This window comes from Podarcis bocagei (assembly GCF_964188305.1).
Source record: "Podarcis bocagei genome assembly, chromosome: 7".
Lineage (NCBI taxonomy): Eukaryota > Metazoa > Chordata > Lepidosauria > Squamata > Lacertidae > Podarcis > Podarcis bocagei.
This window is the reverse complement of record NC_138132.1, coordinates 80,093,190-80,108,921: the sequence shown is the minus strand read 5'-3', so window position 1 is coordinate 80,108,921 and position 15,732 is coordinate 80,093,190. Positions and strand designations below refer to the sequence as shown.

Genomic DNA, 15,732 nt, shown 5'->3' with positions numbered 1-15,732 from the left:
TGAGCCAAAGGCAGAAAGCCCAGCCAGCAGCCAAACGAAGCCTCAAGCGGTGGTTCCCACAGCGCAGCAAAGGCGAGTCCCCAGGCAACACGGCCGATTTGATCGGCACAAGGCATGCAAGCTCCACCCCCCAGTCGTTCTTAGACTCCTTATTGGGTGAGCAATGCAGCCAAGCAACACAGTAGGAGCCTCCCTCCTCCCTGGCCGGCAGGGAGGGAGGGAGAGGAGCTGCTTCCTTTGAAACCCGGGAAATTTAAGGGTCATCATCAATAAGGAACAGCAGCGGGACATGGCGCTGGGATAAGGGACTTTCCCGCCAAATAAGGGATGGTTGACAGCTATGGGGGAACCTGGTAGCCATTGATTGCCTCCTCCTCCTCCGTGAATCTGCCTTGCCCTCTTCTAAAGCCACCCGAGGACCAAGCCAGGGTCTTTTCCAACTCGCTATTTCCACGGGCGCCAATGCTCACCGCTGGTTCTCGCATAAGCAGCCACTGTTCCATCCTGCAGGCCAGCAAAGAGGTAGTCAGGGCTGTGCTTCAAGCAGAGGACCGGCTGGAGCCCCGGGCTCTTGCCCGTCAAGAGGCACTGCGTCCCCATGTCCACGCTTCCATAAACCAGGATGCTGGAGGCAGAAAGAGCAGAGCTCCGTTTAGAGTGCGGAGAGAGGACGGAGATTAACACAGGAAAACTGGAACAGACGGAGTGACCCCTGGTGGGTGATCAGAGAGGTGCAGGAGAAGGCCTTGTGCGTGTTTCGCACACACAATCATGTAAGGCGAGAAAACCCTGGCATTCAAATCTCCAACAGCAAACCTGTTAAGAGTTTTAATCTGTGTTGTAATAATGTTATACTTGTAAAATCAAATACAAATTATTTCAAAGAGAGAGAGAGTGAGTTTTAATCTGCTTTTAGTCTATTTGAACCTTTTTGAAAGTCTTAGTTAAAATAAAAAAATTCCTTCCAGTAGCACCTTAAAGACCAACTAAGTTAGTTCTTGGTATGAGCTTTCGTGTGCATGCACACTTCTTCATGCACACGAAAGCTCATACCAAGAACTAACTTAGTTGGTCTTTAAGGTGCTACTGGAAGGAATTTTTTTTATTTTGACTATGGCAGACCAACACGGCTACCTATCTACTACTGAAAGTCTTAGGTTATTCTTCTTACGGGTAATTTTACCGTTTGGTCCCTTTTGAAAAAACCACACCGGGAGCTTTTCCCCCCCAAACAGTATAAGATTTTGACAAAATAAATTAACTTTAAAAATTCAATGAGACAGGCTAATGTTAACGATTTTATCATTTGCCTGGGGAGGGGGGGCAAGCTTCCTCACCTGCCATCCTGCAGCCCAAGACAGATCACCGGCTGTGGCGGCAAGGCCTGGTCAGCAGACGTCTCCAAACCTTTTTGAAAGTCTTAGTTAAAATAAAAAAATTCCTTCCAGTAGCACCTTAAAGACCAACTAAGTTAGTTCTTGGTATGAGCTTTCGTGTGCATGCACACTTCTTCATGCACACGAAAGCTCATACCAAGAACTAACTTAGTTGGTCTTTAAGGTGCTACTGGAAGGAATTTTTTTATTTTGACTATGGCAGACCAACACGGCTACCTATCTACTACTGAAAGTCTTAGGTTATTCTTCTTACGGGTAATTTTACCGTTTGGTCCCTTTTGAAAAAACCACACCGGGAGCTTTTTCCCCCCAAACAGTATAAGATTTTGACAAAATAAATTAACTTTAAAAAGTCAATGAGACAGGCTAATGTTAACGATTTTATCATTTGCCTGGGGAGGGGGGGCAAGCTTCCTCACCTGCCATCCTGCAGCCCAAGACAGATCACCGGCTGTGGCGGCAAGGCCTGGTCAGCAGACGTCTCCAAACCGTTGGCTCTCTCCTCTTCGCTCCTCTCGGGAATGTATTCCGAGCACAGGACGTGGGCGGAAACCGGAAAGGACTTCACAGTGCGGGGCGCTGCCCGGTTCAGGGAAAAGATTTCAACCTGGCCGCCAGCCGCCTCCTGCCCTCCGCCGACCTAGAGGAGTCGAGAAGAAGAGGAAGGGAAAAGGAATTCTCCTAAAGACGTATTCTTGCAGTCGTGGAGGGACCTCAAGATTTATCCAGTTCATGAAGGACCTTTTGAGGTGGTCCACCCCACCATCAAACAGTTCTTGCCACCCCAAAATTCTTCCTAATATTTATCCTTTCTTGCCATTTGAGAGCAGCAGAAAACAAGCTGGCTCTATCTTCCACATGAAAACCATTCAGGAATCTGAAGATGGCTCCCACTTCCTTCAACTGGATTTGTCTGCCCTAAATCTCACTGGCTTTAGTAAAGGTAAAGGGACCCCTGACCATTAGGTCCAGTCGTGCCCCTCTCTGGGGTTGCGGACCTCATCTCGCTTTATTGGCCGAGGGAGCCGGCATACAGCTTCCGGGTCATGTGGCCAGCATGACTAAGCCGCTTCTGGAGAACCAGAGCAGCGCACGGAAACGCCGTTTACCTTCCCGCCGGAGCGGTACCTATTTATCTAGTTGCACTTTGACGTGCTTTCGAACTGCTAGGTTGGCAGGAGCAGGGACCAAGCAACAAGAGCTCACCCCGTCGCGGGGATTCAAACTGCCAACCTTCTGATCAGCAAGTCCTAGGCTCTGTGGTTTAACCCACAGCACCACCCGCATCCCTTATTATACCAAATTGCCATTGCTGCTGCAAGCATCAGATGATGTCCCCACCCCCAAAAAAGCAAAGAGGAGGCTGGTCCTGCAGTCAATGGCAAGCCCCCGCTTCGCCACACAAACTCACCCAGAGATAGCCTTGCGGCAGAGAAGTGCTGACAGCGGAGAAACCCAGCAAGGAAGAATGGACCGGGCTGTGGACGGCGGCACCAAGCTGAACAGAGGATTTAAAAAGGGGGGGACATTTAGGAACGCACAAAGTTGCCTTCTTCCGAGTCAGTTCATGGGTCCAGCTAGCTTTGTACAGACTAGACTGGACCTCCAGTCCAGAGTTTCAGGCCAGAGAGCCTTGGAAATGGGACCATGCAATAATAATATTTTTAATAATAATAACAACAACAATCAAATAAAGCTGAATGAATGAATAATACTGGACTACATGGTCCAGGGCATAAGGCATCCTACGATTATGTACTGCTCAGAGCTCACAAAGGAAATTCTAAATAATAATAGTAATAATACAGTCGTACCTTGATTCTCGAACATAATCCATTCTGGAAGCCCGTTCAATTTCTGAAAATGTTTGAAAACCAAGGCGCGGCTTTCAATTGGCTGCAGGAGCTTCTTGCACTCAATTGAAAGCCATGGAAGCCGTGTCGGATGTTCGGCTTCCAAAAAACGGTCACAAACTGGAACACTCACTTCCAGGTTTGCGATGTTCGGGAACCAAAATGTTCAAGAACTAAGCTGCTCGAAAACCAAGGTGCCATTGTAATAATAATGATGATGATGATGATGATGATGATGATGATGATGATATTTGTACCCAGCCCATCTGACTATATTGCCCCAACCATTCTGGGTGGTTTCAAAATATATAAAAACATAGTAAGACATTCAACATTAAAAGTCCCTATACAGAGCTGCCTTCAGATGTCTTCTAAAGGTTGTCTAGTTACTGATCTTGACATCCAATGGGAGGGTGTTCCACAGAATTAATAATAATAAATGATAATTTATTCAGGATGACTTCCAACTAACAACAACTACAACAACAACAACATGTTATTTATACCCCACCCAACTGGTTGGGCCTCCCGAGCCACTCTGGGATTTCCCAACAGAATATTAAAAACATAATCAAACATCAAACATTAAAAACTTCCCTAAACAGGGTTGCCTTCAGATGTCTTCCATAAGTCCTTGACATCTGATGGGAGGGCATTCCACAGGGCGGGTGACACTACCGAAGAGGCCCTCTGCCTGGTTCCCTGTAACCTCACTTCTCACAGTGAAGCTGGACCTCAGTGTCTGGGCTGAACAATGAGGGTGGAGATGCTCCTTTTAGGACTTTAAAGGTCACCACCAACACTTTGAATTGTGCTCGGAAACATACTGGGAGCCAATGTAGGTCTTTCAAGACCGGTGTTATATGGTCCCGGCGGCCACTCCCAGCCACCAGTCTAGCTGCCGCATTCTGGATTAATTGCAGTTTCCGAGTCAGCTTCAAAGGTAGCCCCACGTGGAGCATATTGCAGTAGTCCAAGCAGGAGATAACTGTTCAGGGAAGTTTTTAATGTGTGGCATTTTAATGTATTTTTAATCTTTGTTGGAAGCCACCCAGAGCGGCTGGGGAAACCCAGCCAGATGGGTGGGGTACAAATCATAAATTATTATTATTATAGAGCATGCACCACTCTAGCGAGACAAGTAGGGTCTCAGCCTGCATACCAGTTGAGCTGCCCTAGACACAGAATTGACCTGTGCCTCCATGGACAGCTGTGAGTCCAGAATGACTCCCAGGCTGCGCACCTGGTCCTTCAGGGACACAGTTACCCCATTCAGGACCAGGGAGTCCTCCACACCAGCCTGTCCCGTCCCCAAAAAACAGTACTTCACTCGTCAGGATTCAACCTCAATCTGCCGCCATCCATCCTCCAAGTGCTTCCAGACTCCTATCATTCAATTTAGACCAGGCATAGGCAAACTTGGCCCTCCAGATGTTTTGGGACTACAATTCCCATCATCCCTGACCACTGGTCCTGTTAGCTAGGGATCATGGGAGTTGTAGTCCCAAAACATCTGGTTGCCGAGTTTGCCTACGCCTGGATTAGACTATGAAATAGCTAAGCTTTGCAGCAAGAGTTAAGCTCCGCCGTGGGGCGCATGAGTCGATTTCCCCTCAACCTAGAAAAAAAAGGGGGGAATCCAAAACTTTCCATGTTCCCCCCCAAAAAGAGAGCACAGCTGTCTTTCACCAGAGGTGAAATTCAGGGATCCCTTTGAAACCAAAGGACACACTTTACACTGTTTTTTTTTAAGGCCCCCTAAGCTGTCCCAGATCCTCTAGGGTACAGGAGGAAAGGACATGTTGGAGTCAAAGGAGCTTTGTGGATTAATCATAATATATGTATCCAGACGCTGTGCCTCCCCCCCCCCCCCCGGTTCCAGCTGCTTGCCTTCATCATATTTTTTTCCCCGAGCCGGGTGGTTGCATTGAAACCATAGATCATCAAAAGAAGTAAAATCTGAAGCCAGCCTGATGGAATAAAGCTTTGGCAAAGAAAGAGAAGTGTTGCGGGTGGGGGACGACGTCCCCGGAGGAAATCTCCCCGGCATTTGGTCTAATTAGACAAAACGGCAGCCAGGCCTTCAGGAGAGAGAGAACACACACACACACACACACACACACAAAACCACAAACACACACACACAGAGAAGCCACCACTGACACACACACACACACACACACAGCTGTTCCCTCTAGAACTGGAGGGGTGGGGTTGAGATGGATGCAACCAGTGGCCAGGAAACTTCTGCATTCGCTGCTAATTGGATATTTTGGGGGAGGGGGGTGACATTGAGAAGCCCTCTGCAGCGCTAACGATGGGAAGCAGATTTCCTCCGGTTCTTAAAAGAGGAAAGGATTGCTTTATTGGATGCAAGGAGAGAAGGTAGTTCGGGAGCAGAGCCCATGTTTTGAACAAAAACAAGGTCCCGGGTTCAAATCCTGAAGGCAGCATCCAGGGGGAGGACCCGAACCAACGGGTTCAAACAGTGGGAAACGAGTTCGATTAAACGTTAGGAATAATTTTCTGAGGGCAAGAGCTGTTTGATGGTGGGACGGACTCTCTCGGAAGGTGGCGGCGTCTCCTTCAGCGCAGGTTTCTAAGCAGATGCTGGGTGGCCACTTGTCTGGGATTCTTCAGCACTGCAGGGGGTGGGCTGGATGACCTTTGGGTACCCCTTCGAATTCTACAATTCTGATTCTATCGCCAGGTAGGGCAGAGAGAGAGAGACACACACACACCCCGCCTGGAACTCCGGAAGGGTTCACTCTGCCAGACACCATAGGAAAGGATTGCTTGACTGCATAGGAAATGGAGGAAGCTGCCTTCTACAGAGTCAGACCCTTGCTCCATCTAGCTCCATATGCCTGCACTGACTGGCAGCAATGGCCAGTGGCGTAGTGTGGGTTGTCAGCACCCGGGGCAAGGCAAGTAATTTGCGCCCCCTAACCCATGGATTTGCGCCCCCTAACCCCCAGATGTTGCGCCAGGTGTGGCCGACCCCCCTGCATCCCCCACGCTTAAGCCACTGCTCCCATCCTCTCATAGCTGGAGGTGCCGGCGACTCAACCTGGGGGCCTTTTGCAAGGAAAGCAGCGCTCTCCCATGCAGCCACGAACTGTAGTAGACTGGCTCTTTTGAGAAGCAAGGCGGCCTCGGCTTAGGGACGTGGCTGGTCTCTGCAGGGGAAGGAAAGGAAGAGACCGCGGGGTCTTTTTCTTCCAGGCATCCGTCCAACCAGGAGCGTCTGCCTCTGGTTTAAACCTCGCTCACCAGAAGAGTTGCAGATCCAGCCGGGGCCGCGCGCGCTTTCCTGAGCGGGAAAGCAAATGCGGGGGAAAGTCTCATGAGAGGCGCCCTCCCTGCTCTCAGAATGGCGGGATGATGAGAGGCGCCCTCTAAGGGACAAGAGACCTGGGAAATCCACCTCCCACTGAACTGAGCTGGGGTGGGGTGGGGGACTTAATTGAAAAGAGGATCGCAGCTTCCTCGAAGGGAGCCTTTGACCTTGAAGCTTGCTGCTGGCAGGGTGGTTTTTTGCGGTCGCCCCAATTTGGGGCGCAAATACCTGGCGGCTTCGCCCCCCAACCCCCGCGAAGATACGGCTTGGGGGGCGCGCACGCGTTTCCACCTGACTCTCTCCCTCGCCCCCTCCCCAGTGAGAAAGGGAGAGTCTCCCGCTCGGCTGCCGCTGTTTCTCTCCACGTGTCCGCTGCCAGAGGCAGCAGCGTCGGCGGCGGGCGGCCGTGCCTGTGCGAGCAAGTCTGGCGGCGGAATGGTGGCAAGGTGCTGCGGCTGCCGCCGGGCCCTGGCGGTGGTGCCTCCCGGCGCGCTCTGCCTGGGCGCGGCGCTCAGCGGGCTTCAGCTTCGGCTTCTTGGCCGCGGCCCTGGTGCTACAGCCTGCGCCCGAGGCTCTTCGGAGACTCCGGAGGCGGCGAGCGCGCCCCCTCAGATGTTGCGCCCGGTGCGGCCGGCCCCCCCTGCACCCCCCATGCTACGCCACTGGCAATGGCTCTCCAGGGTTTCAGGGAGCTGTTCCCCAGCCCTGCCTGGAGACGCTGCCAGCGGGGATGGAGCCTGGGGCCTTCTGCAGGCCAGGCATGCCTCGAAAGATTCCATCAACGGCATCTCCGGAAAATTTTGCACATCACTTGGGAAGACAGGCAAACTAAAACCAGTGTACTGGAAGAAGCAAAGATCACCAGAGTAGAAGCAATGAATCTTCAACATCAACTTGGTTGGACTGGTCATGTTGTTTGGATGCCTGATTATTGTCTTCCAAAGCAACTGCTCTATTCCCAACTTAAGAATGGAAAGTGTAATGCTGGTGGTCAACAAAAGAGATTTAAAGACTCTCTCAAGGCAAATCTTTAAAAAAAAATTCCTCCCAGTAGTACCTTAGAGACCAGCTAAGTTTGTTATTGGTATGAGCTTTCGTGTGCATGCACCCTTCTTCAGATACACTGAAACAGAAGTCACCAGACCCTTATATATATATATATATAGTGAGAGGGTGGGGAGGGGTATTACTCAGAAGGGTGGTGGGAATGGGTAATTGGCTGATAGGTGTGGTAAACCAGTTGATGACTGTTAACGACTGCAATTGGTCTTACAGGAAAAAGCAAGGGATGAGATGGCCAAAAATAGCTTTATCAGACCAGGTCTCTCCATGGTTTTAAGTTTGGTAATAAACAGTAAATTCTTATCTCATTATACATGATGAAGCTATTTTTGTTTCACTCAGCCTTTGATCTAGAACCCTGAGGACTAGAAACTCAACTTTATATTTGGGGCCGGGCGATATCTGGTTTTCAACCAGCTAAGACTTCACAATACACTAATATCTCAAAATGTCTGAAATAAGGATGGAGCTATGTACAGCAGAGGCATTGGCTGGCTTCATGGTTTCCCCCATATTGTGATTTTTGCATAGGACACAAACACAAATCATGATTCGCAACATATTGCCGGGTCCAAAATTATGAAACCAATATTACAATATGCACTTCAGAATGGTTTGGGAGGATATATTGAGATATCTCCCAGCCCTTGAAGCTTAGTGGCTGAGTTCCTGCTCTGCATGCAAAAATCCCCTAGCAGCATCTCTATCTAGGAGTGGGAACCTTCCTTGCCTGAAATCCTGGGCAGCCGCTGGAAACCAATGCAGACAGCACTGTGTTTGGATGAACCAGGAGACTAAACCAGTAGAGGGCAGCCATTTAACCCCTACTTCTTCTGGCCCATCTTGTCCTTTAGGCCCCATCGGGGCAGGGTGTGGGTCTGTCTTACCTGAAGGTCCAGAGCTCTGGAAGAGAAGGCGGGCATGCGGGAGACCAAAATGGGGCACCAGAAGGGGGCTTTGCACTTCTTGTCCTCTTCCGGGCACAGCCAGCCAGGCTGGTTTTCCTCGCCTGCAAGAGAAGAGAGGGAATGTGAGTCACACATCCTTCTGGGCTCAGGAGAAACAGCCACTGGTGAAGCCATCCGTGTGGGAGACAATAGAGGGGTTTGAAATGGATGAGTCTTGGGATCGCTCCCAACTCATCAGTCCTACGGTTTGGGAACAAACAGGGGGGATGGTGCAGAGATGAATATAATGATGTTTAGCTGGTGATATATCACGATGTTGAAAACCAGCTATCACCCAGCCCAGTGTTCACCTCTACATGGTTCCATCCTTATTTCAGACATATACCATGATATATCGATATATCACGATATATCGGTATATCACGATGTTTGGCTGGTGATGTATCATGAAGTTGAAAAACAGCTCCATCCTTATTCCACAAGGATATATCTCTATGTTGAAAACCAAATATCGCCCAGCGATATTCGCCTCTACATAGTTCCATCCTTTTTTCAGACACAGCAATATTTTGGTACATTGCAATGTTTAGCTGGTGATATATCACAATGTTGAAAACCAGGTATCGCCCGGCCCTAGCTGGCAGGGACAGTGGGCTCACAAAAGGTGGGCAGATTTTACGTACACAATCACGGTTTCGAACAGGGCGCTGAAAAATAAATACATATTGTTTAAGGGTGTGAGAGAGCCTATAGGGCTCTGGAGCAGGGGTCAGCAAACTTTTTCAGCAGGGGGCTGATCCACTGTCCTTCAGACCTTGTGGGGGACCAGACTATATTTTTTTTTGGGGGGGTGAACAAATTTCTATGCCTCACAAATAACCCAGAGATGCATTTTAAATAAAAGCACACATTTTTCTGATGTAAAAACACTAGGCAGGTCCCACAAATAACCCAGAGATGCATTTGAAATACAGTGGTACCTCAGGTTAAGTACTTAATTCATTCTGGAGGTCCATTCTTAACCTGAAACTGTTCTTAACCTGAAGCACCACTTTAGCTAATGGGGCCTCCCGCTACTGCTGTGCCGCCGGAGCACAATTTCTGTTCTCACCCTGAAGCAAAGTTCTTAACCCGAGGTAATTTTTCTGGGTTAGCGGAGTCTATAACCTGAAGCGTATGCAACCTGAAGCGTATGTAACCCGAGGTACCACTGTAAAAGGACACATTCTACTCATGTAAAAACACGCTGATTCCCGGACCGTGTGCAGGCCGGATTTAGAAGGCAATTTGGCCGGATCCGGCCTACCCATGCTCTGGAGACTTGCAGGAGTTTCCCAGGACCATTCTGTAACCCACACAAGAGCATCCCAGAGCCCGGCAAGCAAGACAGAGGGCAAGCTCTACTCATTATGCCAACGTTGGACAGCGAGGGATTGTTGTGCAGAAGGTGGAACCAGGGGCCATTCTGAGCGGTTCTCAACCCGTGGGTCCCCAGATGTTGTTGGACTACAACTCCCATCATCCCTGAGCTCTGGCCTTGCTAGCTAGGGGTGATGGGAGTTGTAGTCCAACAACATCTGGGGACCCACAGGTGGTTTTGTCTCTCTGCAGGATCCCCCAGAATGTCCTACTTTACAACAAATCTGTACCCCAAAGCACAATGTTGGGGTTTGGGGGGGCAGGGAGGACAGATGTCAAATTAAAGGCCTGAAGTCTCCTTGTGGGGACACCTTTGTTTGCACACTGAAAAACTGCAGAGGTCCTTCTCCCTGCTACTTTCCCTCTTCAAGAGGCTTTAAAGCAGAGGTTGGAAGGCCAGCTGTCAGGGATGCTTTAGTGGAGATTCCTACATTGCAAGAGGTTGGGATAGATGACTATTGAGGTCCCTTTGAACTCTACAATTCTAGGATCCTAAGGCAAATAGACAGGGAAGAAATGGAGGCAGTGAGAGATTTTACTTTCTTGCGCTCCATGATCACTGCAGATGGTGACAGCAGTCACGAAATTAAAAGACACCTGCTTCTTGGGAGAAAAGCAATTACAAACCTAGACAAAGTATTAAAAAGCAGAGACATCACCTTGTCGACAAAGGTCCGTATAGTAAAAGCCATGGTTTTCCCAGTAGTGACGTATGGAAGTGAGAGCTGGACCATAAAGAAGGCTGATCGCCGAAGAATTGATGCTTTTGAATTATGGAGGTGGAGGAGACTCTTGAGAGTCCCATGGACTGCAAGAAGATCAAACCTATCCATCCTTAAGGAAATCAGCCCTGAGTGCTCACAGGAAGGACAGATCCTGAAGCTGAGGCTCCAATACTTTGGCCACATCATGAGAAGAGAAGACTCCCTGGAAAAGACCCTGATGTTGGGAAAGATGGAGGGCACAAGGAGAAGGGGACGACAGAGGACGAGGTGGTTGGACAGTGTTCTCGAAGCTACCAGCATGAGTCTGACCAAACTGCGGGAGGCAGTGGAAGACAGGAGTGCCTGGCGTGCTCTGGTCCATGGGATCATGAAGAGTCGGACATGACTAAATGACTAAACAACAAAAGGCAGCACCTTCTGCATTACCCTCAGCAGCTATGGGGGAAAGAAAAGCAGCAGCAAGAAAATAAATTCAACGCTCCTCCACGTTTAAAAAAGAAACACACACACATCTTATTTTTAAGTGGAGACTGCAGTCATTTTCCCCCAGGCACTTCAGATTAAAATAGGCCAACAAACTGCTTTTATATATATATAAAACCAAGGAAATCAAATCATCAGTGCCTGCGGGAAGACGGGAATTCAAATAAGCTTTTCAAATGAATTTCTCTCTCTTTGCCGCCCCCCCCCCAGCCAAACCTTTCTCTCTTCCATTTAAAAATAAGGCGAGGGGGAGAGAGACTTTCTTGCTGCTGCAGTTTTGCTCGAGTTCAATAGGGAACGTGATAAGAGCATCCTGAGGGAGCTCGGAGGAAGCTGGAACACAAAAAGGAGACTTTTGAGGGCGCCCGAAACTCTTCGCTGCTCTTTTTCCTCCGGTTAATGAGGAGATTAAAGGGCAGGAGGTGCTCAGAGCGGCTGCTCGGAAGAACGACCTTGCAATGTCACTCGTTTTTGGGTTGGGGCTATTTTTCCTCCTTCCTTCTGTAATGGGACCTGCTCCGTGTCAGGCACTTAAGAGATGTCACCCATCCCTGTTTAGGGAAGTTTTTAATGACTGATGTATTAATGTATTTTTAACCTTCTGTTGGAAGCTGCCCCGATAGGCGGGGTAGAAATAAATTATTACTATTATTATTAATTATATACCAGACCGCCTCTCCTGGTATGCCCCGCGGAGGATATTAAGGTCCACAAATGACAACATTTTGGAGGTCCCAAGTCACAAGGTGGTTAGGTTGGTCTCAACTAGAGCCAGGACCTTTTCAGTATTGGCCCCGACTTGGTGGAACACCAAGAAGTCAAGTCCTGCAGGGCCCTAGTCCCTTGTGACAGAGCGTTCCACCAAGTCGGCGCCAGTACTGAAAAGGCCCTGGCTCTAGTTGAGACCAATCTAACCACCTTGCGACTTGGGACTTCCAAAGTGTTGCCATTTGTGGATCTCCACAAGGCACACCAGGAGAGGCGGTCCCGAAGGTATGCGGGTCCTAGGCCACATAGGGCTTTAAAGGTCAAAACCTGCCCCTTAAACCTGATCCTGTACACCACCAGGAGCCAGTGCAGCTGGTAAAGCACTGGATGAATGTGATCCCATGGCAAGGAGACTTGCCGCAGCATTCTGCACCCGCTGGAGTTTCTGGGTCAGCTTCAAGGGCAGCCCTGCGTAGAGCGAATCACAGTAATCGAGCCTGGAGGTGACCATCGCATGGATCACTTTGGCCAAATCAGGGCGAGAAAGGTAAGGGACCAACCGCTTAATATGGCAACTGCTTAAAGGACCAACTGCTTAAGACCAATAGATGGGAAATATTATCAGGTTAGAAGGAGAAAAACGTCCCAGACACTCAAGTGTCTGTCTTTCCTTCCTGAAAATTTAGATTATACTCCTGACGTTCACGGGGGACAAAAACAGTATAATTTATTTTCTCCTTCGCTGGGAAACTCTGGGAGTGGTGGCTGGGATCTTTAATTACAGAAAAATCAAAAACACAATGTGAAAGGCAGCTAATTAGATGCGGGAAGGGGAACCTCATAACAAACTCCCCAAAGATTGACACACACCTGAAATTTATGAATATATGAAAACAGCCAGGTGCTGTTTCTTTTTTCGGGAGGGACACAGGCAAAAAAAGGGTAGACAGACTAAATAACCATAGAACTGCAGAGTTGCAAGAGGCCCCAAGGGTCATCTAGCCCAACCCACTTTAACGCAGAAATCAAAGCTTTTCTTCTCACAAAGCGTGGAACAAGATTGCCTATCCCCACTGTAAGACAGTGGTTGTAGGCACAAGTCATTTTTTTTTTGGGGGGGGGTGAGAAGTCATCTAGCAGAGGCCCATGGTGAACTGCAGATCAAATGAGGCCTTTTTAGTGGTAGCCCCACACTTACGGAACTCACTTCCGCAGGGAATCAGGCTGCCCCCAAATACTTCTTTCCGTTTCTCTGGAGCTCAGAGGTAGCTGGTCCATTTCGGGCAAGCGGGGCATCGCCCCACCAGACCAACTTTGCTCTCAACCAGCCTCCATCTGCCTGCCTTCTGATAACAACAGTGTGGTGTAGTGGTTACAGTTCTGGACTAGGGCCTGGGAAAGTCCAGTGTTTGTACCCCCACTAAGCCACAAAGCTCGCTGGATGGCCTCGCAGCCTAACCTACCAAAAAGGGTTGTTGCAGGGGACTAAATGACAGGAGGGAGAGTTATGTACACTGCTCTGATCTCCTTGAAGGAAAGGGGGTTATACAATGCAATCAACAAACCAACAACCAAACAGCCTCATGGGGTGGGGTCAGCGCTGCTTCTCATTGGCTCAGCCAATCACTGGCTCTCGTCTCCACCCACTTTTTGGTCTTTCTGCCTTCATCCCCACCAGTCTCTAGTGGGTACCAGCGGCCACCTCCACTTCCATAAATGGCCATTAAGGCATGATGCTCAGAGGCAATCATAGCTGTCAACGTTTCCCTTTTTTTAAGGGAAATGCCCTTATTCCGAATAGGATTCCTCGCAAGAAAAGGGAAAAGTTGACAGCTATGGCGGCAATCTACCTTTGGATGGCCAGTCACCAAATGACAGAAGCAACAGGGAACGGGGTATATAATAATAATTTATAATAATAATTTATGGCTTTCACGCCATCCTTGTGAGCTTTCTAGGGGCATTTGTGGATGCTGGCCTTGCTATAATAATAATAATAAAAACTTTTATCTGACCCAGCTCAAAGTAGAGTCCTGTGTAACCTGGAAGCCCGCATAGCACGTTGTCAAAATACCAGCTGATCCGGCGAATATTTTTTAAAAAGGAAGTTACTCACGCAGAGCGATTTTGGCCAAATGCAAGCGGTTGACCCAGGAGATTTTGCTGAGGGGGTTGGGGGTGATGAAGACTACCATGACGTTGACAGGGCGCCCAGACCTGAGGTGGGAAAGCGTCCAGAAAGGGAAAGAAAAAAAAAGGATTAGAGAGCGTGTATTCTGTCTCACCATTACTTTATACCACACAGTAACATATTTCTTATATAATTTCTTTTTACCTCCCTACAAACTTATATTTATACAATAAAGGGATCAGTCTAATTCTGCCAATAGACAAAGTACAGTGAGATTAATTGTAAGTCAGTTTTAAATTTCTTTTCTATAAATGTTATAATTGAGTTCAATACCAGGGGTATATATGATGATAATTATATTAATCTTCTTATATCTTATAGTGTGGTAGTTTGTTTGATTTTTATGTTATTTGTTTGTTTGATTGTATGTTTACTTGTATGTATGTCTGTTTTTCAGAAATGTATTTATTTTATAAGAAGATGACGAGTGAGACCTCGTCGAAACGTCGCCTAGACACCCCAACTCTTACACGGGAAGATACCCGAAGACACCAAAACCTGCATTCCTGTACCCGTGAAAATCTACGAAAGCAAATATATATATATATATATATATATATATATATATATATATATATATATATATATATAAATAGAGTGTGTATTTGCTGGAGACTATTGATTCTGCATCCTCCTTTGCCTCTTAAGCCTGGATGTAGAAAAGGGAGGTGTTGTTGGACTCCAATAACATCTAGGGGGCATCCAGCTTGATGAAGAATCCTGTGTAACTCAAAAGTCGGCATGGCACTTTGTGTTTTAAAGTGGGCTAATGGAGTTGGAAGGGACGCGGGTGGCACTGTGGGTTAAACCACAGAGCCTAGGACTTGCTGATCAGAAGGTTGGCGGTTCGAATCCCTGCGATGGGGTGAGCTCCCGTTGCTCGGTCCCTGCTCCTGCCCACCTAGCAGTTCGAAAGCACGTCAAAGTGCAAGTAGATAAATAGGTACCGCTTTGGCGGGAAGGTAAACAGCGTTTCCATGCGCTGCTCTGGTTCGCCAGAAGCGGCTTTGTCATGCTGGCCACATGACCCGGAAGCTGTACGCCGGCTCCCTCGGCCAATAAGTCAAAGGCTTAGAGTGCACCATCAGCCACAACCAGTGCCTGGGGCATTTTTATTAAAAATAAAAGCAAATAAATAGCTGAAGGTTGAATAACCCACTTGTCAGGCTTCCCTGGGAGTAGGAGACGAAGGCGGCACTTGTTTGCAGAATGGATCTCTTCCTCTTTCACCCGCATCAGCCTCTGCAGAGCTAAGCACCAGTCCTGAGCGACGGTCATGTTCAGATTCTAGGAACCAGAGAAGGGGGAAAAAGGAGGGGCAGTCACACAACCACATAGAATCCTAGAATTGGAGGGGACCCCAAAGATCATCCATTCCAACCCCCCGCAAAGCAGGAATTGCAACGAATTAATCCCTGACTGGTGTCCATCCAACCTCTGCTTAAAAACCTGCCTTCTGAGGAAGTCCATCCCTGTGTTGTTGTTGTTTAGTCGTGTCCAACTCTTCGTGACCCCATGGACCAGAGCACACCAGGCACTCCTGTCTTCCACTGCCTCCCGCAGTTTGGTCAAACTCATGCTGGTAGCTTCAAGAACAATATCCAACCATCTCGTCCTCTCTCGTCCCCTTCTCCTTGTTCCCTCCA

General features: G+C 48.5%; 1 protein-coding gene across 4 annotated transcripts in view; it reads right to left on the bottom strand.

Moving 5' to 3' along the window:
* ARHGEF10L (Rho guanine nucleotide exchange factor 10 like) overlaps nucleotides 1–15,732 on the bottom strand; it is a 130,748-nt gene that overhangs the window by 43,246 nt on the left and 71,770 nt on the right. For all 4 annotated transcript variants that reach the window (XM_081202928.1, XM_081202927.1, XM_081202929.1 and 1 more), the window contains 6 exons: nucleotides 15,246–15,373; nucleotides 14,012–14,112; nucleotides 8,540–8,661; nucleotides 2,809–2,895; nucleotides 1,817–2,037; nucleotides 471–625 (listed from right to left, as the gene is read on the bottom strand). In XM_081202928.1, coding sequence (XP_081059054.1) covers nucleotides 471–625; nucleotides 1,817–2,037; nucleotides 2,809–2,895; nucleotides 8,540–8,661; nucleotides 14,012–14,112; nucleotides 15,246–15,373 — 814 coding nt within the window. The remainder of the gene's footprint in view (nucleotides 1–470; nucleotides 626–1,816; nucleotides 2,038–2,808; nucleotides 2,896–8,539; nucleotides 8,662–14,011; nucleotides 14,113–15,245; nucleotides 15,374–15,732) is intronic.